Consider the following 24,202-nt stretch of genomic DNA (forward strand, 5'->3'; position numbering starts at 1 on the left):
AATACAATACAGTCTTTAATCATTTTGGAGTATACGTCGACTTGTTTTAACAAAGAAAGCAAGAGACATTAGTTATTATAGATTAATGAATCAAGATAGAATTACAATTAGCTTAAACAATCTCACAAGCTTTGTCATATAATACATTCAGTTATTACCAGAGCTTTAGTGTAGTATACATTTTAAAGAGTACTTTCAATGTTTTAAAGCTTGATCCCTTTGCAAAACCCAGCCATGAATGTTGAAGAAAAAAGACAATAATTTAACTTTAACATGCATACAGTCATGATAATGACTTAGTATATCCCAGATAAATATGGAACTTGTGTGGAGAAAAGTGTTCCTTGATGACCACATGCTGGCTTATGTGTCACATGGTTTCCTATAACTGTCACGGTTCTGGGGCAGAGCAGAGACAAACACTGGAGACGAGACGTGATGTAGAAGACAAAGTCTTTTCCGAGGCTCCAAGCAGTCCAAACACAGGAATTCTTTAAAGCAGCACAACGCTCCCCCTCCCCTTCAGCATTTACAGGAACAGGCTGCAGTTCTCTTGAATTCGGTTCGGTAAAGTTAGAAAGATATTGACAGATTCGGACTTCCCGGTTCAATAAATCGTTAACGAAACGTTGCTAAAATACAAACGATACCTCCCTGCAACCGTAGTGAGGTATACAACAAGCTACAGAGACAGAGTTTGTGTGGGATGATTTCTGTTACACATCCTGCATCTTTAACCCACGTAAAAGTTCAAGCATGTAAACAAATTCCGTTGACAAAAGTCACGCAGTCTGCTTTTACGAACTAGTCCTGGAAAAAACATGTTCGTGTTTATTTCCAGTAAACTGACTGGACACCAGTTACACCAGTTGCTCTGGACGACAATCAACAAGAGCTGTTGGCTCAAAGTAAAGTGTCTTCCTTGTGACACAACAGGAAACGTGATCAACAAAGAAAAGTATTATATTCTCAATCTTACATCAGGGTTTGATGTATATTCCCAGATCTTGTATGAGTAGTAGTTAACTCCTCACACTGTCTGATACTGCAGCATCATCTAGTGGCAGTTCACTGACTTGTCTTGTGGATCTGACAACTTGTGTCAATAGTGGAGGAAAAACTCAGATCCGATACCAAAAGGTAAAGATACTCCATCATATAATACCTGCATTGGGAATTGTAATGGCGTAAAAGGATATAATAACCAAGAAAATGGAAGATATAACGTTAGTGAAGTAATGTCCACCTGTATGTACTCAAGAGCCTCTCCTTGTTTACTTAACCGGTGGCGCGTGCGTTTAAGTGCACGTGAGCTTGTCCCACTTGCTAGCTGGAGGCTGCGTTTATATGGCGGTTACCTGTGATGATGCTGTCCCGACCACGTGTTTAACATTAGCACGTGTTAACTAAAGCTGTGGGGTTAAAAAGAACAACTAACCTCTGAAATGTAGTTTAATGGAAGTACAAAGGAGGAGGAAATGGAAAAACAAAAGTGAAGTATCTAAATGTTGTGGCTACTGACGGTAACGAGGTCGCAGTAAAAGCAGTCACACCTGCAACCTGAGACAGGCTAACCCTCCAGGTGGAGTTTACCCGGATGCACCACCGGAAACACAGCAAAGTACCAAGTGGTGTGTAGTCAGTGTTTTATTAAACCGTTCCATTTACAAAACTTAACCCACATAAGTTACAATTTATACATACAACTGTAAATAAGCAGTAACATACTGTCAGAGCTGTATAAATAATCTTTAAAAATGTAGATTCTGCTCAGTTATTTGGGTTTTACACTTGAATTGGTGTTCAACTTGAGTGTTAGGAGAATGCTTCTGCTTTTTTTTTGCTGTCGTGAGTAATACAAACCCAACCAAAACTGCTAATGACCTGTCAGAAAAAATAAGGCATGATGAACTTCTCACCCAACAAAGCTTGGAAAAGAACTACATTTTCACACACTGTCTGCTTAGACTTAGAGGTTCACTAACAGACAAACTGACTTTGAGTTTCCCACCGTCACTAACCACAGTGGTGCTGTATTGTATAAGTGGAGAGTAATTTACTGAATTGTTACTTCCACCGTCTACCTGTAGTGGTGCACAGTGCATGACCTGTCCAGACTCTGCAGTCTGTAAATGCTGCTCCAATTTTGTGCTCCAGCATATATTAGAAATGAAAACAATCACTAGCTCACTGGTTCCCAGGCTTTTTGGCATGTGGCCCAATTTGAGAGGTTTCCAGTTTTTATTTAAATAGATGCATTTTGTGCAACATAATTTTTCCCTCTTTCCAATCATCATCTTGCGACCCTTGAAAGTCAGTACGAAACATCTAAATACTCAGACTGAAGTGTAACTGCAGAAAATGTGTATGCTTGGACAGTACTAAGAATATATCATACTATGAAATACACAAAGGAGTAAAAACATGCAGATGTAACAGCCCCCATGTTGTAACAGGTGCAGCCTAGAAAGTAACCGATTGTGGAATCCCAGAGAGCAGAGAAAGATGTTATAATGGCACAGCCCAGCAAGAGTCCATATAAAGAGAGACAGGTCAAGTCAGTGCTGCATCCACCACGGCTTCTTCACTCATGCACCTTCACCTCATACTAATTATTATTATTAATATTAATAATAATAATAATATTAATTAAAAAAAAAAGATATATATATATATATATATATATATATATATATATATACACACATATATATATATACACACATATATACATACATATATATATACATACACATATATACATACATATATACACATATACACATATATACATATATATACACATACACACATATATATATATATACATAAATAAGATACTTCAATCCAATGAAGACCTTACCTTCATGAGGAACCGGATCTCCTCTAGCACTGCATACAAACATACAAATTCTTTATACAAGTTAAAACAATTCTTCCGACCACTGGACAGATGTTTTCTTAGTATGGCCTGCTTGTCCACAGAGTGTGCCGACGTGTAGGTGTACACAGTTACACAAGTGTGTGTGTGTGTGTGTGTAGTCCTCAGGGGACGGCTTTTGTACGACTCAGGACTGCCCTTCTGGCCGCTGTGCTCCGATCACATGAGGGTTGAACTGAGAGATGATTATGGTGATGTCATCGCGGTACATGCGAGCCAGCTCTTCGGGCAGCGACAGCATTTTCGACAGCCTCTCGTGGTCGACCGTGCCAAATTCGTTGTTTCCCACCGCGTGACGCATCAGGTGGGTCGCAGAGTTGTAATCCTCGAAAGCCGAAGACACGCGAGCCTTTCTCTCTTCGAGCAGCCCCTGCATCTGTCCCAGGGTGACCTTGTAGCCTCCGACTTTGAGGGGCTGACGCTGGTGCACCCCCGTTAAATACTCCCCGACGATACGAACCACTTCCTGTCTGTGGAGGGTCTCCCAGAGGCCGTCAGAAGCAATCACCTGCGGGGACAGACGGAGGAGAGATGGAATCAGAAAACAGACGATTGTTACGTATAAAGTATGTTGTAATAAACTGAAAAGACTCAGTGGCAGTTAATAATCCAAGCAAACTTGACTCTAAATGAGATCCACGCAGCTGGACAGGTTCGCCGAAAGTTGACTTACAGAAATTGCATCTTCTGATGAGGTATAAACTTTTGAAATTTGTGAAAAATGAAGGAAAATTGTAATTCAGTCTCATTATCAAAGTATAAATCTCCTTTTTTTTTTTTTATTGTTTCATGCATCAGTGTGTTTTGGAAACAAATACAGAGGATTCGTCACCATGAAGCGATCCTGTGGCCGCAGCTTGTGGTACGTGATCTCCGGCTCGGCGGTCAGGTAGGGGGGTGTGTGGTAGTTTGGAGGGATGAACTTGGTGTGCTCGTTCTCATGGAGCTGATCAGGTCCAGACTCCAACACACCCTTCTGCAGTTCAATACTCCACTTGAACTTCACGTCCCCGAATGCACGCAACGGCATGAGGAGCCCGAGCAGACGGTCCTGACGAAGAAGGTGACGGAAAGAGGGTGAGAGGTTTTAATAAACGCTGCAACAACAGCAACCACATTGTGCGGGTTAGTAGGTGTACTACCTGTCGTATAACAGTCTTCCTCTCTGATGGAGGGTGTTCACCTCGTATCCGAGCCACCTCCTCCTCGTTCTGGGCGCTGTGGTCGTTGGAGAGAGTGTGAGCGCTGAACGAACCATCCTCCTCCTGCACCCCCAAGACCGCCCGAGCGTCTCCTGAGTTAGCTATGAACCTTAATGGAACAGAGAGACGAAGAAGCAAGCCTGAGACATGTCGGTTTTGTTCAAATAAATGTGTGCATGTTTCCGTCCTCCTTACAGGTCTGATCCATCGATGTGAGCCACGCAGGCCGTTGCTCCAGAAAAGGCCACTCTCAAGACCCAGTAATGCAGGAAAGCATTCGGGTCTCCAACCTGCATGGCAGAATGACAGCGTGAGTCTACCGACAGGATATGGAATGTGGTTTAAATTATACGGAGAGGGAACGACACCTGAGCTCTTTAATCCATAACAGTTTAAATTTGGATGCTCACATTTTTTTTAGAAGAACCATGTGTTAATTCAAAAAGTCCAGCGACAACTGTACATGTTTCAGACTTTACTTTAATACGTATCCACGAACAATAGTTACACGTCTTCCGTTCCTCTAGAACTAACTGCGTCACACGCATGCGCACTAGTTAACACCATGTTTCCTGTTAAGACAGCACACAGTTCTTACCTGAGCCTCCAGAGAAATGTCATTGTCCAGCCTCTTGAAGGCGTTCAGCAACGCCTCGTGGGTGTCTGGAACTTCACCAGGGCTGAAAACAGAGAAGAGGAGCAATTTGTGTGAAACACAAAGAGGAAGCCAGAGTTCAAGAACAGATCAAGACAGAAGCACCATCGGCAAAACAACAGACGGGTCAGTGTTGGTGTGGCCGTGTTGCTACGAGGTACCGGTGAAGATGAAATAAGAAACTAGGAAATTCAGTTTGTTCGGAAAAGCCAAGAAACCTGACAGCAAACGACACCCTTTTGAAACCTGCATTGTGGCCACAGTGCTGTTGTCTTGGCTTTGTCGTACATCCTCTTGTGTTCCTCCGGTCCTCACCTGGTGAGATCTATCAACTCCTGCCAGTAGGTCCTGAGGCTGTTGAAGTAGAGAGTCTGAGCCTCCTTGCTGAAGTAGTCGTTGGGGTGCTTGTGCCACTGCAGGATGGGACTGAGGGCCCGGCTGGCCTCCACCGCTGCCTCCAGCTCACACAGTGTGTTGTGGGGCAGCAGAGACACGGCTATGTAGTTGAACAAGCGCTCACTCAGCGCCTACCAGAGAGTTGGAAAAATAATGTCAATACAACAGGGCGTATAGAAATGACTTAGGACAATACTAAATAAGTTGCCAACATAGTAGAAATAGTAGAAAATAAAGAAAATAGTAAATATATCTGTTCCTCAAACCAGCCAGTTTATTATGTTTACAAACGTATTGTCTTGGTGCTTCAGGCTCTTCTAAGCATGCACCATGTTTGAAACTGTATTGACTGCAGACAAATTAAACAGATTTAATTCACTTGACAATGAAAGAAACATCCTTTTTCTATCAAAATTGTGAATTCGTAGAGTGCCTCATCCCTGGATAGGATACTCAAATGATATTTTAACAAACAGTGTATTTAACACTAGATTAGAAGTAGAACGTGACGACAGAGTCAGCATTACCTGTGCACAGGCACAGCCAGCGTGGCCGTCAAACACACCCAGCAGCATTCCTCTCGTCTGCAGGCACGTGGCCGCACTTCGACGGTCCTCTATGGGAGCGTTGGCCGGCAGCTGGTTGCTCTCGAAGCCCATCACTGATGACACATTCTTCCCATCAAACTCTGGCACCTGGAACAACAACATGTAAAAAAAAAAGGGTAAGATGAAAAATTGAAATGTAGAGATGGCCAGATGGGTTTTTCTCTGTTCGCACGAACCTTGAAGCTATACTCGTTGGCTTTCAGGATAGAGTTGACCTGCGGGGGGGAGAGGATGTAGCTGCGGAGCGCCGCGGTTGTCTGGTAACTCCGTGAGTGCTGCTGGCTCTGCCATACCCGAGAGGGCCATCTGGAAGCAGGTCGGTGAGTGACGGGTCCTACCTGGGCCTGGTGTTGTGGGCATGGTAACAGACTGGAGGCCAAGACCGTAGCACGAGGCAAACCTCTGAGCAGCTGAGATGTCACAGGCATGGCTGCAGGTGCACTTACACAAACCTATTGAAGAGGCACACACGGAGAGCTCATAAAGCAACAGCTGCATGTTTAACAAGAGAACAGCGTCTCTTTGTGCACCATTAAGCAAACATTGTGTAAACAGAAGGAGCACATGCGCAAAAGGTTTAGAAGTTCAGACGGGTAGACAGTAGCTGGTACATACATTAGTATCCCCAAATAGTCTAAACAACCAAACACCACCAACCCGCCATACTTTTGAATAAGAACATTTTAATATTTGTTTACAGTCCAATCTTTAACCTTAACTTCTGGGAACAGACTTCCATTTCTCTGCTCCCTGGAGGCTTATTGAGCCCAACATTAGACACATTTGGCAGGTCATACCAGATGGGGTAAACAGACCAACAATACATTTCATACATATTATTATTACACCTAGCTAAATGATGGCCGTCTACTACAACAGTCTGCAGTAGATGGTCATTGTGGATGCTGTCGGATTGTATTGTCTTATACTTTATACTTTATTTTTCCATCACATTTATACTTATAAATATAAATATAGTAAAACATAGCTCAACCGCACCACAAACTTCATCCCCCAAGATGAGCACACAGTTGCACAAACACCTCTTGTGTACAGTTTCATTACAACCTTCATGGAGGTTGGATTTATAGCTGGACTGTCTGTAGTAGACTGCATTAGTTTTAGAGAGGTAGACCTAATAAACAGTCCATTTCTAAAAGGAAACAGAAATGCATCAGGCAAAATTCTACAGATTAATCTTTTCTTCTTGCACGCTCATCCCGATCATGAACATCCTGCTCAGTGTGGTAACATCAAACCTAGGTCATATTACTGTAGCTTTGTTGGGTGTTGACAAGCCTCACACAGGTACACTATACAGCATCATGCACGAGTACAGCAGCTGACTTTTGATTTAGCAACTCCGCTCTCTCTCTCTCCTCCAACTATAGATCAGCAGGCCTGAAAATAGCTTTGGCAACAACCTCAGCCCTGACATTTGGATGTTGAGAAATGTTTTGACAAGTCCTCATGACCTACTGAACTGGTTCCAGGCTGCGATACGTTATCTCTACTAATCTGTTCTCATTTCAGTATATCTGCTAGCTAATGAGAGCTCATTTAAGTCAGGAGAGTTTGAGAGAAAGATGCAACAGCACAGGCACGTTTCCGTGACCCCGGTATGTTAAAGTTAACTGTGCAGCCAAACATCCTCCCAAACACCAAACCCGTGCATGCGTCAGAGGGCGCGTCCCAGGACCCAGCTCTGCAGGAAAGTTGACATCACTTTAGCTGGTTAGCAATGCAAGGCTACAAAAGCTAACGTAAGCTAACATTAGCTGTTGGCTGAACTTGCTGTTCAAAACACCAGCGTCAGAGCTGAACTAGGCTACCACACTGTGCCACGGTAATGACATTAACAGATGATGTTAACGTCGGCTCTCCGATGGATACGACAATGGGTAGCCACATGCTAATGGTAGCTAGTGTTGTTTAACGTTACACACACCAGCTATCGTCTAACTGGATCACGTCTGCTTTAAAATAAGACGTTAAAAGGCCGAGCCGACAGCCCTCTAGACGTAACTATCAACACGTGAGCGGAGAACGACACTCAGACTCACCTTAACAGCTGGACGTGAAGAAGTTATTGAAGTTCATGACTTCACACCGACCCCGTGCTATCGACCCCTCCGCTCTGCACGCATCGTTGTGGAGCGCAGCGCTGCAAAGTGAACGCTGATTGGCTTAGGGTCTGACAGACGCCGTGACGTCACGTCAATCCCTCAAGCACCAAAAACTAAAAAAAGGGCCTTTTCAAATGCTCTTGTTTTACTCGTCTGCTCCGTTTGTGCTGCTGTTATTCACCTGCATTTTTTTTTAGTATTTTTCAATTAAAGAAAGGTGACCTTTAATATCCCATAAGCAGATATATGAAGAGATAAACAGAGATGTTTATGTTGGTGACAATAATACTGAGAAAGTATCTCTCTGGAATATGCTAAATTTAAAGCATCTTGTTAATTCTTATTAATATCTTATTTCATTTTTGTCATCATATTAGCAATTTACGTCCTATTATGTCCCATTATATGACAGCTAAAACATTGTAATTAATCACAACTAAACATCTACTTTACTAGAAGCAGAATAGGAATAAGATATACGTCTGTAAACTACACATCAAAAGGTGAAGCCCACATATTTGCAGAAATAGAAATTATGAAGGCAAGGCAAAGAAGAAATAATCTATGATTGAAGGTTTCAATGTGACTCCACTCAAACTCTCCTCTATCAAGGTATATGCGACTTTATATGGCAGTATCAATAATGGTATGAGAAAACAAGGAATGTCTGTTGTCTGGTATAATTCTGGTATAAGAATTCCAAAATTCACCTGGAGAAGAAATTGCGTTTTATTGAAATGACCTCAAAACAAAACTCAAAAAGACTTCATAGCAAAACATTTTAATCAATAAAAAGACTGAATTTTTTTACAAAAAGTGTATTTACAGAACTATGTAAACAGTAGCAAAAATACTGTTTGTGTAAAGAAAAGAACAAAAAAGAGCTGCACAAGCTTGTAAACACATTTGATAGGAAAGCCACAAAACAACACTGACACTACCAGTTACCTAGCAGGGGGTTTTATATCAGAAATCTCTCATCCACCAGAGTTTTGTTGACAAGGTTCTTCCTTCCCAGAGTGTTACGGATCAAGCGAAATATCTGTAATGAATGAGATGGTGTTCAATACATGTTCTTTTTCACACAGGGAAGGCAACATAAGGTATATATACATCAAGTACTGACCATTTGCTGTACGCATGTAAGCACCGCCGCAAGTACAAAGCTCTGAGATCCGAGGTCGACGACACAGAAGAACAAAGTGTCGAAGATCAGCAGCGTGGCCTCATTTCCATAAAACAGCACATCACTGAAGGAGTGGGCCTCATCTGCAAACAGACATTATATACACATCATATAAATACACTGTTTGTATATAAACAAATGTACAGCCTGTCTGGGCCAAGAGGTCATTACCATTGTAAAAGAGGCTTTTTTCACTGGGTTCAAGGAACTCCATCCCTATGACCCTCTCAAACATCAGCTTGTCCTTCACTATATAGTCCATGTCCGGGTGCGCCTGAGGTAAATAGGACAACGTTAGAGACAGAACAAACTGTACACAATACTTCAGGTCAATGGAAAGAACACATATACTTTACAATCCAACACATAAATGAATATACACTCAAACTCTGCTGGGTTCAATGTGCTTGTGTGTATTTGTACTAACGTGGTCTATGATGGATCCCAGGAAGTGGTTCATGGTCTGGTAGCCTCTGGCCCTCTGCTCAAACTGGTTAGCCGAGCTTGCGTCTATCAGCCGGGATGGTCCGTTCCTCTGAAGCACAGGAGACAAGCAACCACTTAAATTGAAAATGGGGAGCCAATTTCCTCTTTGTGTAATAGCTTAAAGCTCAATCAATAATCAATGATCAATAACGCAACAGAGAAAGCACCGACCCTGCCGATCTGCTCCCGTATCCTGTCGTAGTGCGACCGCAGGCGGTTGGTGAGAGACACCTGAAAGGTCTGAATCTCTGTGTTTGGAAGCAGACCTCTCTGACCACACAGGGACTCCTTGAAACACAAAAAGATGATAGATATACAACGAGAAATCGACAATGTCGCAACATGTAGTCTGTTGGTGTACCTACCGATTCTCTGTTCAGGTTGTTGTTCATTTCCTCTATGTTTGTATCGGCGTGCCCATGTACTGAACGTCCGTGAATGTAGTAGCCAAAACAACGGTGAGATAACAGCAGCACCGAAATCTTTATAAAAACATGGACAAAGTACACATATGTAAAATAGTCCTGACAGATAAAATGTAATAATAATAATAACTGTATTTATATAGCACCTTTAAATACAGAGTTTACAAAGCCAAAGGCAATAATAACAATAACAATGTCGGCTAATATGCACATTGCTACTTACATTACTGATGGAGCAGAGATCTACAAACTGACGGATTTTGTCCTCCACAAAGTGCTCATGAAACACAGTGAAGAAAATCACCTGTAGAGACACGGGATTATCTTTTAAAAGAGCCCTCCACATTCATTCATACTGGATACAGTATTTATTTCATTATTTAAGAAAGACAGGAAGAGGTGAGGGATCGAAGGATGAGATAAGAACGCCTGAGAGCGGGTTTACCTGCAAAAGGCCGATGCAGAGCCATAGCGTGGCTGCCAGACCGTAGCGCAGCATCAGGCTGTATGAGGGCGTGTAGGCCTGTGAGGAGCGCTGTAGAGTTGGCCAGGGGTCCCTCAGGGCCAAGTTAGAGAAACCCAGCACCTGAACAATACGGGCGACATGTCAGCGATTAGTCAAGGGACATAACAAAAGCAGCAAAAAAAGAGCAGTGTGCATGTGTTGGTGTACGATGTACTTCAAGAAAGAAGAGCACGGCAATGATCTGAAAAGTGGGGCTGATCTTGCGGATGGTCTGGATCTCGTTCCATTCATTGGCCACAAAGTAGGTTCTCCAGATGCTGACCGGAGAGGGGTCACGTTTCGGCTCACCAGCAGCTGAAACAGCAGCGAATATGGTGAATGGGATAAAAAAAACTGGATCATTTCTTCTTATGAAGACTGCAAAATGTAAGCTCCAAAAAACTATATTTGTACCTTGCACAGTTCTGCTAGTTTTGCTTCGTGGCCTCTCCCAGTCTATAAAGAATACATCAGTTGACACCTGAAGGATCAACTTGTGCAGAAACTGCACAGCCTAGAGACAAATACACAAAACAATACGTTTTCAACATGTCTAATAGAAGCACGCTATCCAGCTTTCAAAAACAATACTGCTCATTTTTAGATCTGTTAAGTAAGTGTCTAACCTTGAGAGCGAAGGCACAACCAATGTACGTCACAAAGCGCTCCTCTTGAGCAGGTAGTGGTAACAGCACAGATACAAACTGCTGGGCCTAAACAGACGCAAACACAAATTAATCACAGGAAGCAGCCAATAACAACCACAACTCAATCTATGCATTGAAGAGAAATTTCAGGCAAAGAAGGTAACGGAGGAAAGCGACTTGCCTTTAATGTCTAAAGAGTACAAAGAGGAAAAAGAGAGTTAGAAGTCAGAGAGAAGAGAAACACAATTTGTGTTTGGAAAAGAAATAAAGTTAGAATAAAAAGGGCTCAAAGGAAAAAGCCACAGACATGAGATAATGACGCAAAGATTAAAGTCTTAAAGAAATCAGACTAACCTTGTAGAAGATGAGCCAGTAAAGTCCACTTCCCACGGTGACGGTGAAGAAAACATTGGCCAGATCTCCGGCATAAAACAACAAAAACTTCCCCATAGTCTGAGGCAGAGGAGGAGGGAGGGACTCGCATTACCCAGAGACCTTCCACTTAGCACTTATTGTTTTACCACTTATTAGCATTTATTGTATTCGTATTAGTTTGTTTCTGCACTGTACTTTTGCTCTGGTTTATGCTCTTAGATACTTGTGTAAACAAGGAGATGCACTTATGACTTCTGGTGACTCGTAGTTCTCTTGAATATATGTTGAATACACTTATTGTAAGTCCCTTTGGATAAAAGTGTCTGCTAAATGACTGTAATGTAATGTAATGTATTACTGCCAAGCTTCACACCGACATAAGAATTGTTATTATGACACGTTAAAGATGCAATACCTCCACGTTAACGAGGGGCGAGGCGATCCTCCTCTTCCAGTTGACTGTCTTCAGCAGAGAGTAGATGACAGCCACACCGCCCATCACACCTAGAGCCGTCTGTGCACATCAAATATCAGAGCCATCACTGTGTGCTATAAACACTGAAGAGCATCAGTCACACACAAGAACGTAACCTTTGTCCGTCGTACAATAGTACATTTAACAATAAATGTACCATTAATACTTCTACTCACATCTGTTTTTATGCGAGCCTCATTCTGATCCATCTCGTACTCCACAGCAAACGTTGTCTAGAAACAGATAAATGAATTCAACCAATGAACAAGACAAAAGCTTGTTTGAGATAAACGAAGACAGCAACTTATGAGCCATTTTTCAGCTGACCGTGTGTGTGTCAACTCACAGTCACTGTTTGTGTATTGATATCCGTGATGGCAACGTCTCTGTAGGTCACAGTCATTAGAGGAGGAAATACCTGTCCTTCTTGGGTTCGTGGAACCAGCTGGAACCTAACCAAACACACATTTGATTAAAAACATCACCACGTCTAAAGGGAATAACGACTTTCTTTCTTATTTTTTTGAATCATAGAGGTGTGCACATTGGAACCCACCTTATTTTGACACTGCTAGCTACACGGATGACTTTGGGCAGGGAACTCATGCTCTTCTCTCTGCCACTCAGCGTGTCGACAACAAACATACGTCGAGAAAGGTACCAGTTCTTCATTTTCTCTGTACAAGGACAAAATATATATTAAAGAAAATGCATACACACACACACACACACACACACACACATTCACAGGCTAAGAATTGAAGTTTCACCTTGGTTGATGAACCGCCCATTGTATTGCTGGTTATAGACCAGTGTAGGCAGGGGGAGAAGTTTTCTGTTCTCTCCTCCACCAAGATCCATAAACACATCATAGAACAATGGCTCGGGATGAGTACCCAACAGCTCTGCTACTGAGAGATCACACTACACGCACACACACACACACACACACACACACACACGCACACACACAACAGCTTATATTACAACTCGGCATTGCAAGAGAGTTTGTGCACAATCTCTAAGCTAAATGAAAGAAGAAACACTCACACTTTCTTGGTAAGCGGTTCCAAAGCTGAAGGCTGCTGCCTGTTTGGTGGTGGGTTGTGGACAAAGCTAAAATAGCAGAAGAGAGGTGGAGTGGCGTATTAACCAGCTTCCTATATTGTTTATACTTGGTATGAACCACATGAAAATAATTTATGGTAAGAACTGTTAACTTTGTGTTTTTAACATGCACAAGAGTGGAGGCCTACTGGCCAACAATGTCTGGCCCTTCCACCCATCTATCAAGGAAAACAAAGCTGCTCTTCACATTTTATAACGCTTTCGTGTATGCAGACGCTTGATCCCATTTCTTATCAGTCATCTGACATCTTACCTGGAGATTACCTCCTCCTACTTGTTCCCATCTGAGGAACTCTCCTCTGACATTATAGACGGCGGCAACCAGATTAATGTCAGTGTTCTGTCAGACAAACAGCATTTGTCAATTTACAACAATACAAATGTTTTGGTAACATATCAGGTTTGCTGCACAGTTTGTAAAATCACGAAACACAATGATATTACGGTATTGTGATAACCAGAGGTAATCACTTACCTTGTTTCTTCCTCTGAAACTGAACCCAATGGGAACAGGATCGGTCTGTAGCACTCGAGTGGCCAGTCCCGGTTCGTCCCCATAGTAAAGCCATGGCAGATTAACTCTCCTGGAGAACCAAATGACAGTATAGGGGAATGAAACCTTGCTGGTTTCATTCATAATTTGCAAAGACAGCACAACATATACATATATGCCATGATAGCATTGATCACCAGCTGGAAATGTCTTGAGTTGAGCTGAAAGAAGCTCTAGCTCTGAAGATGGTGTTAAAGAGACCGCAGGCATCGGTGGAGACGCCGCTGAAGGAGTGCATGTTCATCACACACATGTTCCCGAGAGCCTGACACGCCGTCAGGTTGAAGAAGACCTGTAACCACAACATCATAAAATCCCCAAAATCATCAATGAGCACAGAGCTGGCTTCCTGTGATGTTAGATCAAGAACAAGGTTATTGTTCAACATGAAACATGGAATAGGACATGAAATTACTAGGCAGGCTGCTGACGAGGAGTACAGGTTTTTGAAGAACCAGGCAGACTGGACACTCAACTTCTGCAAAGAGAACAGAGCGGAAAACACAAATCAGAATACATGAAAACAAACAAAAACTAAGTGAGCAAGCGATAGAGGAAAAGGAGACTCACCAACTGAGCATAGTTGACACTGGGATTCACGTTGGTGGAGAGGCTGCCTGGAGGGAAACATATTCCTCCTGCCTGGAAAGTCACATGCCAACCATGAATAGATATAGATGTATTCTACGAGTCTCTAACTGAATGGTGTGTGTGGAGGGTCAGCAGAACTCACCAGGACATTAGGAGGGTCACACACACAGGAGGAGTTAATGAAGGAAGCCTGACATCTCTCACACCTGAAAGACAATTTTGGAGACTGTTCCAACACTTGCATACTGTACACACTCTGACAGCACTTCACCAATGACGTTAAGAGAGAGTAAGCAGACATAAGCCATTTGTCAAAACAAACTAAATGGGATAATATGTCAATTTAGGAATACACTCTGTCATCGCAATGATGAGGGTCATGGACTAGTGCTTACTAGGCATAGATGGATGAAGACAGGGAAGATGCATTTTCTGTGCAGGGGTCCTTATTTATTGTATTATAGATAGGATTAAAATACGGGATCAGAAGAGAAGACACTTGTATAACTATAATCCCCAATATTCAAAATTCCATAATGCTCCCTTAAAAGTTCGAGTTATTGTGTATGCTATGCTGCAGATAAAATAATCAATTGAAAGAGCACTCCGGCTATTTAGTATTGAGTTTCATGAATTTGGGGGAAGAATGCTCTAAATTGAAGTAGTAGAGGCTGAGTGTTCCACTAAGCTCCAAAACTACTGGATTCAACAAGTAAAATAATGCAACTTGATTGAACACTTCCTGCCTGGTAAATACCTTTACAATTCTACAGGCATGATTGTGCTGTGCTCCACTGAATTTACGGTACTACAATGTGTAAATATATAAATAATTTCACAGGACAGTACTGTGAATTGATTTGCACTTTCTATATTTTGATTAGCTTTATCCATTATACCCTGATGATTTCATTTCATGTTGAGTGTGAACTATTGATATTGTTGGATAGTTGGAACAGTGCAACTGTGTCCGTTTATTGTTCAATGTTCATATCATTTCTAAAAAGGTCTGACCTCAGATGCCACGGTCAACCTGGATGAAACAGCTGAATAAATCAGTGTTTTCATAGTTTGGTGTGGATACGTACCTGTCTCCACTGTTGTTTGGTACAGACAAACCAGGGGAGTTCCCATTACACATTTCACAGCTGGCCTCATCCAAAAGGTTTCCATTGACATCTCTCTCCACTGAAAAAACAGCCAATATTCAGCCATTTAAACATACAATACATTCATAAACTATCTTATTGCCTCGTGTCGAATTTGCAGCAAGCACATCCAACATGAACTACTGTGAACATGACTACTGCTTAGCAGAAACATTCTTGCAATTCATAAATTAGTCCTGGAATTGGTGACTCACCCAGGACACTTCCTGGTAAGCACTGGCACTTCCCCTCATCATTGACACTGCCTGGACAGCGAATACACTCAAACCCATCTTTAGATACTGCCTGTAATGAGAGACAACTTGTCAAACGATCATCATTACAAATGGCATGAGAAGCTGCGCAAGGAATGTGAAATGCAGTATCTACAGTATAATGTGAGATGAACACCAAATAAGGACATTATAGGTGAATTTCACGTACAGGTCTGTCAGTGGGACATTGCTGACAAGTGATGGAGGCCTTGTCAGTGGTGAGAGTTTGGTACCCAGTCTTGCAAATGCAGCTCAGTCCTGCAAAAAGCCAGTGAAAAGTTAAGAGCATGTTGTGTTGAGTTCGGAGATATTAGTTATACCATAGTTCTAGGTTATTGTTCAACTTTGATTCCTGTGTTAGTTTGACAGTTCTCCCCTCTTGTGTCGTCTCATCTTGCTTTACTTCATGCCTTTGTTTGTTTCCCGCTTGTGTGATTAGCTGTCTTCCAAAAACAGAATAGCCAGAGAAGCATGCTGGCTTTCATACTGAAAAATGCAACCGTATGCAGCTGCACATCCTGGCATTTTTGGCATGTTGCATTTTACATTTTTTTGGCAAACTAAATCGTATGGTATGTCGAGAAGAGTTGAGCTCACAGAGAAAGCCGCCTTGGATACATGCATACACGTTTAGGGGAAAGTCAGGAAATAAAAGCACGAAGCATATACTCAGAAATCAATAGTTAAAGTATAATCGAAAGATAAGGTTTATGATCATTATATAACGAATGTTTAATGCATAGAGTGATTTAACAAATGTAAAAACTGATTATAATAATGATCTGTGTACCGGAGCTGAGATGTGGAAAAAGTGTTTGTCATGGTGTGTCAGCAGGCCGAGTGAGTCAGGAACAGATGTTTTGGGCTGTTAGATCCTGGGATATTTCTGGCCCGATACGGGGCTACTTACTGACTCAGCTCTCTATTAAAAGATTGTCGAGCTGGTGTTCTTGCGAGGGAACTCGCCTGGCTCTGCTAACTGCCGTTACTCCCGACGTCTACCCTGCTTCCTCCGGTCTGAGTGCGCTCGGCCGAGAGACCAGCCTGACCCCGGGCGCTCCTACCAGTCGCGTCGGTTATGGCAGCTTCCCTCTTCTGGATCCGTGCTCTTGGTAAATGCCAGGTTAGGTTTTAACGGCTAGGATTACTTCTTTCTAAAACCGTAAGGGATTGTTAAGTGGATTCGGTCTTCTAGGATAACCTTACAGAACTCAGTTGTTGGACATACAATGGCTTTAACTTTTTACTGCCACGAGGAACTTTTTACTACTTGAGCAAATAAATGCACTTGAGAAATTTACTTTAAATGCAGATTAGATATTTATTGCAGGTTATATTTAGTTAGTTTGCAAGGGTTAAGCTACAGCTCACATAAAACGTTACTACACTTGATTCGTTACTTTATTTTTCTTCTTAGTTTTAGATGCCGAGACGGCTCGGTTGGAGCTGGATGTCCAATGGTGCGATGAAAAGGTTCTTTTGGAGTTGTTAGGAGCGAGGGTCTGGCCCTCGCTCCTCCTGCTCTCGCAGCGAAGTTCGGCCAACAGTCCACAAAACTCAGTACAAAGTCTTTCTAGGGCTGCTGCGTCTTCTCCGTTGTTCAGTTGTTAACGGCGAGCAGTGGGGAGAGGAAATCTCCGTCTTTCAATTCTTTGTCCACGAACTGCGGCCTTCTTTCCGTGAACAGAGACGAAGTCCTCCGACGCGGCTGTCGAACGAGGTCCAGTGTTTCTCCATGGATGGCTCGGTCGGCGTCCCATCGTGAATTCCCGTCTTGCTGTTTGCAAGTTACTTCTTTTATCACACTTTTGGGCTGGTGTTCTGCCCCCTCCTGTCCAACACATGATCTCATCTCCCCACCCACTTGAGTGGGCGTTTGGTCCTGGACATGTCCAGACAAGTCCAGGCAAGTCCAGGCTTATCCTATATTATATATATTATGCCTCTATGACTCATCTCTTGCAACAGTCTTTTCCTAACCCCACCCACTACCATCTGTTCCTAACTTCACTCTTTTTGCTAACTCATCCTGACAAAACCCTTTTCCTACATCTCGGCTCCGGTCACACAGAACATTTGTTAATCAGTTTTTACATTTGTTAAATCAGTTTAGTTAGTACACATTTGCTTATAAAATGATTATTGATCTCATCCTTCATCATTATTGTGCTTTGTGTCTTTTCTTCTCAACCATCATTATTTCCCCATCCCTTGAAGCAAACACCCTGCTTACTTCCTCTTTCTTCGTACTTTCTACACTCAGACTGCACTATACTCAGATACACTTATTATTATTATCAGGTTTACATTTGTTAAATCACTCTATGTATTAAACATTTGTTATGTAACGATCATACACTTTATCTTTCGATTACACTTTAACTATTGATTTCTGAGTATATGCTTTATGCTTTTTATATCCTGACCTTCCCCTGATCATGTATGCATGTTTTCGAGGCAGCTCTGTGGGCTCAACTCTTCTTGACAGGGCGTAGGTCAGGAAAACGGTCATGAGACTTTGAATTCTGCTGCAAGAGATGACTCACACAGGCAAGATCGGTACTTTCCAGAAACAAGCGCACACACAAGAGGGTGGGGAAAGGATCATGTGTTCAGAATAGGAGGGGGGGAACAGATAGCCCAAATCAAGGATAAAAGGAGACGCTTGCAAGCCCCAAACTGGGATTTCTGCACGAGCCGTCCAGACGCTCTGAGAAGAAGATACGGACGATCGCCACTGAAGTATTCGAGGACTTCGTCTCTGTTCACGAAAAGAAGACCGCTGTTCGTGGACAAAGATTGCAAGACGGAGATTTTCCGCTCCCCACGGCTCAACTTTAACAATTGAACAACGGAGGAACACAGCAGCCCTAGAAAGACTTTGTACTGAGCCTTGAGGACTGTTGGCCGAACTCCGCTGCGAGAGCAGGAGGAATCCGAGGGTCTGGCCAGACCTTTGCTCCTAACAACTCCAAAAGAACTTTTTCACCGAACCATTGAAGATCCAGCTCCCACCGAGCCGTCTCGGCATCTAAAACGAATGAGTATAATCTAAGAAGAAAATTAAAGTAACGAATCAAGTGTAGTAACATTTTATGTGAGCTGTAGCTTAACCCTTGCTAACTAACTAAATATAACCTGCAACAAATATATAATCTGCATTTAAAGTAAATTTCTCAAGTGCATTTATTTGCTCAAGTAGTAAAAGTTCCTCGTGGCAGTAAAAAGTTAAATCTATTGTATGTCTAACAACTGAGTTCTGTAAGGTTATCCTAGAGACCGAATCCACTTAACAATCCCTTACGGTTTTAGAAGTAATCCTAGCCGTTAAAACCTAACCTGGCATTTACCAAGAGCACGGATCCAGAAGAGGGAAGCTGCCATAACCGACGCGACTGGTAGGAGCGCCCGGGGTCAGGCTGGTCTCTCGGCCGAGCGCACTCAGACCGGAGGAAGCAGGGTAGACGACGGGAGTAACGGCAGTTAGCAGAGCCAGGCGAGTTCCCTCGCAAGAACACCAGCTCGACAATCTTTTAATAGAGAGCTGAGTCAGTAAGTAGCCCCGTATCGGGCCAGAAGTACCCCAGGATCTAACAGGTAGTATGGATACTGTGAGGGGGAGTGAAGTCACTGTCAAGACTTAGCGACTATTGCAGTATCAACTGTTGGTGGGATAGATGTTGCCATGGAAGACTAGCTTCAACATGTACAGTAAACAGACAAGAACCATGGAAGTTTTCCATTGCTATGCTGCTAAAGTTTTGGTAGATTGAGTAAGTCATATTTAAACATAATGTAAAACGGGAAAACCTCTGCAAAACACAACTAATTTTTATTTAATGCATTTTTGGATATATTTTCTGTTGTAATGCATAACCAATGACCAATCAATGGTTCCCACTTCTCAGTTATGACAATTTGCGGCTTTCGTTCTAGTAAACTCGTGATAGTAAATTCGTGATGTCATTTCATAGACCAAATAAAAAATGAATCGATAATGAATATTTTAAACATATGAATACATTGGGTTGATTAATGCATCAACGTGGAACCCAGTGTATTACTTTAAATACCAGTTTGACTATCCTGTATGATTTTGTCTCAAAGATACACAAACACTGATGTGAGAAAATATTATTCACATTATGTATAATAATATTATTTTACAATTTTAGTTTCAGACACATTTCCCGCAAGTATTGACTTTACGCGTTGTTCAATTTAAACAGAGCCCAATACACTCTGTTTTTGTGTTCTGAGTTCTGAACTGAGTTTGAATATCTTAGCTAACGCTAACTAGCTCTGCACCCAGCTTAGCTAACGTCTCTCCAGCTCATTGCGCTGTCTTACCACCTCACAGTGACAACACATTTGTTTTAACGTGAGACTGGTCGCACTTGTTGCTGTTGTATCATCGTCAGTAAATCAGCTATCGTGATGTGGTGTGAAGATGGTAGCCGACCTGTTTTGCTCCGTCGCTGGTTTGAACCGCACCTCACACACGAAAGACTTGAGATATCGAAAGATTCTTCAGCGCTACAGTCTGAAGGAGACTTAAATGGAATGACATACTGCTGGCCATTGAGTAGATCAATGTATAACAACAGAAATAATGTGAGAGGCGCTTTGTGTCTGTTTAGATACATCCCGTATATTTTCCGTAGCGTCCTCGTCGCCATGGTAAACAACGGTCTTCCTTTTTACCCACAATCCTTTTCACCCAGCGTGATGACGTCGCGACCACATTACGTTGTGCGTCACAGAAAAAAACTCCTCATGTTGGTTTATGTTTGCCAATTTAATTTTAACTGTAAGTATGCAAATTAACACAACTTAAAAGCAATGAAAATATGAGTGTAGAGTTAGGAATGAAAAATAAAGAATATAATCACAGTAAAGCAGCTTTATTAGACACAAAGCCAAACTGTTCAAAATTCATTTTATGAACCACCGGAAATATTCTATAACTATGATGGTCAAAATTTGAGAGCTTGACAAGGAGGAAGGGAAGAGAGATATAAGGTGTGAACTGATAGAGTGTCTGTTTAAATGCTTCACTTTTTGAAATTAAGGCAAAGTCTGCTAAAGTAGATTCCATAGAGATAAACAATACAGATTGATTTAGTTAAACAGGATACATTGTCGTTGTCAAATAACTTTTCGGGGGGCTGACTGTAGACAGATTAGTAGCGTTAACTGATTATTTTGTTCTGGGTTAACTTTATTTACCACGGGTGAGATGAGATGGGTGAGTCATAAGGGACTTTTGGCAGGAAACAACATGTTTGCAGCCGAGACTTCTTCACTTCCTGCTGATAGCTTGTGGTTGTATGTTAATTTACCTGAAAGAAATAGAGTAGATGATATTATGAGAAGCATTACAAAGCCGGTCGGACTTTCTGTGTGGAAGAGATGAGGGACTGTTGATTCCCAAGTGTTTTGGATCATTGTGCCATGATAAACTAGTTTTGTGGTCAGTTTTAATTTTTTTTGTGGAGGGTGTCAAGTAGAGTTGAGATCCCAGAAGCGCTGCCCGAAGTAAAAGGCATAAAGACTAAAAACATCAGGCCAAAGAACACAGAGCCTATGATCAGAAAATGAAATACAACCTAAGAGTTGATGCATGTATTCATGTGTATTGTGAATAATTACGAAGTGATTTAACAACCATTGTAATGATATTTCTGTCCACAAAAAGCACTTGAAAATAGAAAACTGGTGAATGTGTCCTCATATGACACATTGTGTCCTCATATGACAAACACAACCTGTGTGGAAAGAGTGAAGTCATCGAATTGACCAAATAAGGAGGTGTTCCTGTCAGTGTGTGTAATCTGATACATGCATGAAATCACGGGCAGCAGGGTGAGAGATGTGTAGAAGAGACGAGGACTCAGCTGGACAGGAAAGGACTCGGCTCAGAAATAAGTTAATGTAATGATCAGACTGTAATAAGTCACTAAATGTCGTTTAATTTCTAATTCAGCCAGACATAGAAGTTACTTTTTAGAGAAGTAGTGTCCTGACTGTGGCTCAGACTCCAGTCCTGTAGTTGGCGGTAATGTGCGTCACACATGTTGTCACGAAAGTAAAAGGGGCGGGAGAGGGAAAAAGAGGGGAAAACCAGAAAGCACGGCAAACGGCGCTCATTGCGCAGTTTGGACAAAGAAGAGAGCAGTGAGGTAAAAAGAGGAGAACTTCTCTTTCAGCATGTTGTCACGGCTAACGTGATACATGACAACAGCAACAATAGTACTCGCAAAAAGATCAATTGTACACATCTGTGGTGAGTATTTTTCCTCCTTCCTCAGAGAGGGGAAACTTTTTTTCAACATTTTGCCAGGCTCTTTTCCCCTCCAGTGCTGCCGTTTTGCGGCACCTATGTGCGCACGTGTTTTTTCCTGCTTGTCTCGTGGTAACATTTTAACATACTACTAACGGGTTACTTTTGCATTTTAACCATTGTTTGTCTCACTTTTCAGACGCTCCGTGGCCTGGTGTGGAAAAAATGACTATAATCCTGCGATTGCAAGGCCTCGCTGTGAAGGCAGGTACTGAAGACATACGGACATTCTTTAAGCGCCTTCACATTCCTGACGGTGGAGTGTACATCGTGGGAGGAAGCCTCAGAGAGGCTTTTATTGCGTTCACCACAGAGCGAGATGCCCAGCAGGCCATGCAGTACTCTGAGAATTTCCTCAAAGGGTCTCTGGTGACTCTACACATAAGCAGCATGGCAGAGCTGGAGCAAAAACTAAAGTCATCGTTGAAGAGGCAGAAACCCTCCCCCATGCGGCCTAACGTGAAGCGACCGCACGCAGCTCCAGATGCAAATGCTCTACCTTTGAATGCACATCCTGTCAATCCAAATACTGCAAATCTGCCTCCTAAGTTTGATGTTACAAATCTACCACTCTTGAATGCACAATCAGTTGATTCCAAAACTGCCTTTCTTCTCGGGATTTGTACCGTCCTCCAAGGTCTCCATTCCTCCCTTCAAAGTGAAAACAGCGTTGCAGTGCCAAGTGTTGATTTTCCCAAGGCCGACGGACCGGTTGTGTGCGACGAGACGAGGACACAAAAGCAAACTGTGGACTCAAGGCCAGGCTACGTCAGGCTCTTCGGTCTGCCGGCCTCCACGACCAAAGAGGACATCTGCCAGTTCTTCACGGGGCTGACGGTGCAGGAAGCCATAGTGAATGTGGAGCTGGGACGCGGCCACGGCTGCCTTGTGAAGTTCGCAAACATGCAGGACGCGCGCGACGCTCTTCTCTTCAGCCAGCGGTCGCTGGGCGCCATCTGTGTGGAGGTACGTGGAGCTACTGAGAAGATGTGGACCAGTGCGGTGCAAGAATGTGAAACTGCTCTCGGAGTTGGGAAGAGAGTGACACCCGAGCGAAGCCCTCTCAGGGGAACTGTGAACCACAAACAAAAAAACACTTCTGCACCGCTGCTCAAGAGGAGAGCCGTCAACCAGTCGCCATCTGAAACACCAAAAAAGCCAAGATGTACTCCGACTATGGAGTACATTGTCAGGGTCACTAATTTACCCAAAATCATGACCAAGACTGAAATAAAAGAATTGTTTGGATGTCCAAACATTGCACACAAAAATGTACAACATCTGCTTGACCTGGAAGGCAGCAGAACAAACACCGCGTTTCTGATTTTTAACCGCACTGAGGATTACGATTACGCAATAAATCTCACTGGCTGCCACGTGGGCTCTGACCCCATTAAGGTCTCATCAATCACCAAAACAATGATGTGGGACATGATGGCCAAAACGCATCACAGTAATCTTAAGCAACGCCGGAAGACCGGCACGAAGAAGATGGAACCGAATCAAGAGAGTGAAACAAATCCAGACGAGACGCCAGAAGAGACGCTGAGCGAGACCCCGGACCCGGCAGCTAAGACGTGCCTGTTTGTCAGAAACATGCCTGCAGATGTACAGAAACGCCACATAACGAGACTATTTAGTAATTACAAAGTGAGGGAGGATAATATCATCTCCCTGCATGACAGTGATGGCAAATGCATTGGTGAGGCCGTGGTTCAGTTCAAATCTCAAAAGCTTGCTGCACTGGCTCAAAGGCACGACGGCCAAAAGTTCCTGGGGACGAAAGTGCTTCTCACTCCCATAAGTATGAAGCAGATGGAGGACATCTTGGCAGGAAGTTGAACATTGATGCTCAAATGCAGACACTGGCCGAAGATGGATTCTTATTATCTTACCATCAAGTTTGTCTTAACTAATTCTGCTTGATTGCAGTAACCAGCTAAATTTGTGTTGTTTACCACTTCAGTGTTTTTTTTTATTTTTTTATAACTTGTTGAGCATTCCTTTACATTCCCTCTGACATGTCCATGTATTAAAAAAAATAAATGTTTAATTGTTGTATGTGATGTGACTATATACGGCTCTACACCTGCAACGTTGGAGCAGGATCTACTTTGAAACTGCAGACATCAATAAT

At 42.6% G+C, this 24,202-nt stretch overlaps 3 protein-coding genes across 3 annotated transcripts; 1 reads left to right on the plus strand and 2 right to left on the minus strand.

The window, feature by feature from the left end:
- Positions 1 to 1,632: 1,632 nt before the first annotated feature.
- On the minus strand, positions 1,633 to 7,951 carry pdp1 (pyruvate dehydrogenase phosphatase catalytic subunit 1). Its single transcript, XM_079275593.1, has 9 exons — positions 7,866 to 7,951; positions 5,979 to 6,254; positions 5,722 to 5,889; positions 5,114 to 5,325; positions 4,742 to 4,823; positions 4,339 to 4,433; positions 4,084 to 4,252; positions 3,774 to 3,992; positions 1,633 to 3,449 (listed from the first exon to the last, which is right to left on the minus strand). Exons 2-9 carry the CDS (start codon positions 6,228 to 6,230, stop codon positions 3,069 to 3,071), a joined length of 1,578 nt encoding a protein of 525 aa, XP_079131719.1. The 5' UTR covers positions 6,231 to 6,254; positions 7,866 to 7,951; the 3' UTR covers positions 1,633 to 3,068.
- A 751-nt stretch (positions 7,952 to 8,702) lies between these two features.
- On the minus strand, positions 8,703 to 20,394 carry tmem67 (transmembrane protein 67). Its single transcript, XM_079275063.1, has 28 exons — positions 20,185 to 20,394; positions 15,892 to 15,980; positions 15,663 to 15,753; positions 15,388 to 15,487; positions 14,442 to 14,505; positions 14,279 to 14,350; positions 14,124 to 14,186; positions 13,846 to 14,000; positions 13,631 to 13,739; positions 13,409 to 13,495; positions 13,078 to 13,143; positions 12,798 to 12,951; positions 12,584 to 12,704; positions 12,374 to 12,479; positions 12,204 to 12,260; positions 11,968 to 12,066; positions 11,532 to 11,630; positions 11,157 to 11,243; positions 10,945 to 11,044; positions 10,706 to 10,845; positions 10,471 to 10,611; positions 10,249 to 10,329; positions 9,966 to 10,082; positions 9,772 to 9,888; positions 9,542 to 9,649; positions 9,286 to 9,388; positions 9,055 to 9,197; positions 8,703 to 8,970 (listed from the first exon to the last, which is right to left on the minus strand). The coding sequence occupies exons 1-28, from the start codon at positions 20,366 to 20,368 to the stop codon at positions 8,890 to 8,892; spliced, it is 2,934 nt and encodes a 977-aa protein (XP_079131189.1). The 5' UTR covers positions 20,369 to 20,394; the 3' UTR covers positions 8,703 to 8,889.
- Positions 20,395 to 21,885: 1,491 nt separating this feature from the next.
- On the plus strand, positions 21,886 to 24,100 carry rbm12ba (RNA binding motif protein 12Ba). The gene is made up of 2 exons (XM_079275662.1): positions 21,886 to 22,008; positions 22,205 to 24,100. Exons 1-2 carry the CDS (start codon positions 21,957 to 21,959, stop codon positions 23,905 to 23,907), a joined length of 1,755 nt encoding a protein of 584 aa, XP_079131788.1. The 5' UTR covers positions 21,886 to 21,956; the 3' UTR covers positions 23,908 to 24,100.
- The last annotated feature ends 102 nt before the right edge of the window (positions 24,101 to 24,202 follow it).

The sequence above is a fragment of the Melanostigma gelatinosum genome (genome assembly GCF_949748355.1).
Source record: "Melanostigma gelatinosum genome assembly, chromosome: 9".
Lineage (NCBI taxonomy): Eukaryota > Metazoa > Chordata > Actinopteri > Perciformes > Zoarcidae > Melanostigma > Melanostigma gelatinosum.

What these genes read in the sequence shown, in the direction of transcription:
- rbm12ba (XM_079275662.1), top strand. Translation starts at nt 21,957, where the DNA reads ATGACAACAGCAACAATAGTACTCGCAAAAAGATCAATTGTACACATC. An exon ending in ATCAATTGTACACATCTGTG is followed by an intron (nt 22,009 to 22,204) that starts GTGAGTATTTTT and finishes CTCACTTTTCAG; the next exon opens with ACGCTCCGTGGCCTGGTGTG.
- tmem67 (XM_079275063.1), bottom strand. Translation starts at nt 20,368, where the DNA reads ATGTATCTAAACAGACACAAAGCGCCTCTCACATTATTTCTGTTGTTA. An exon ending in AATGTCCCACTGACAGACCT is followed by an intron (nt 15,754 to 15,891) that starts GTACGTGAAATT and finishes CTCTCATTACAG; the next exon opens with GCAGTATCTAAAGATGGGTT. An exon ending in GAACCGCTTACCAAGAAAGT is followed by an intron (nt 12,952 to 13,077) that starts GTGAGTGTTTCT and finishes GTGTGCGTGTAG; the next exon opens with TGTGATCTCTCAGTAGCAGA.
- pdp1 (XM_079275593.1), bottom strand. Translation starts at nt 6,230, where the DNA reads ATGCCTGTGACATCTCAGCTGCTCAGAGGTTTGCCTCGTGCTACGGTC. An exon ending in CTGGCTGTGCCTGTGCACAG is followed by an intron (nt 5,326 to 5,721) that starts GTAATGCTGACT and finishes ACTCTCTGGTAG; the next exon opens with GCGCTGAGTGAGCGCTTGTT. An exon ending in GAGTTGATAGATCTCACCAG is followed by an intron (nt 4,824 to 5,113) that starts GTGAGGACCGGA and finishes CTCTGTTTTCAG; the next exon opens with CCCTGGTGAAGTTCCAGACA.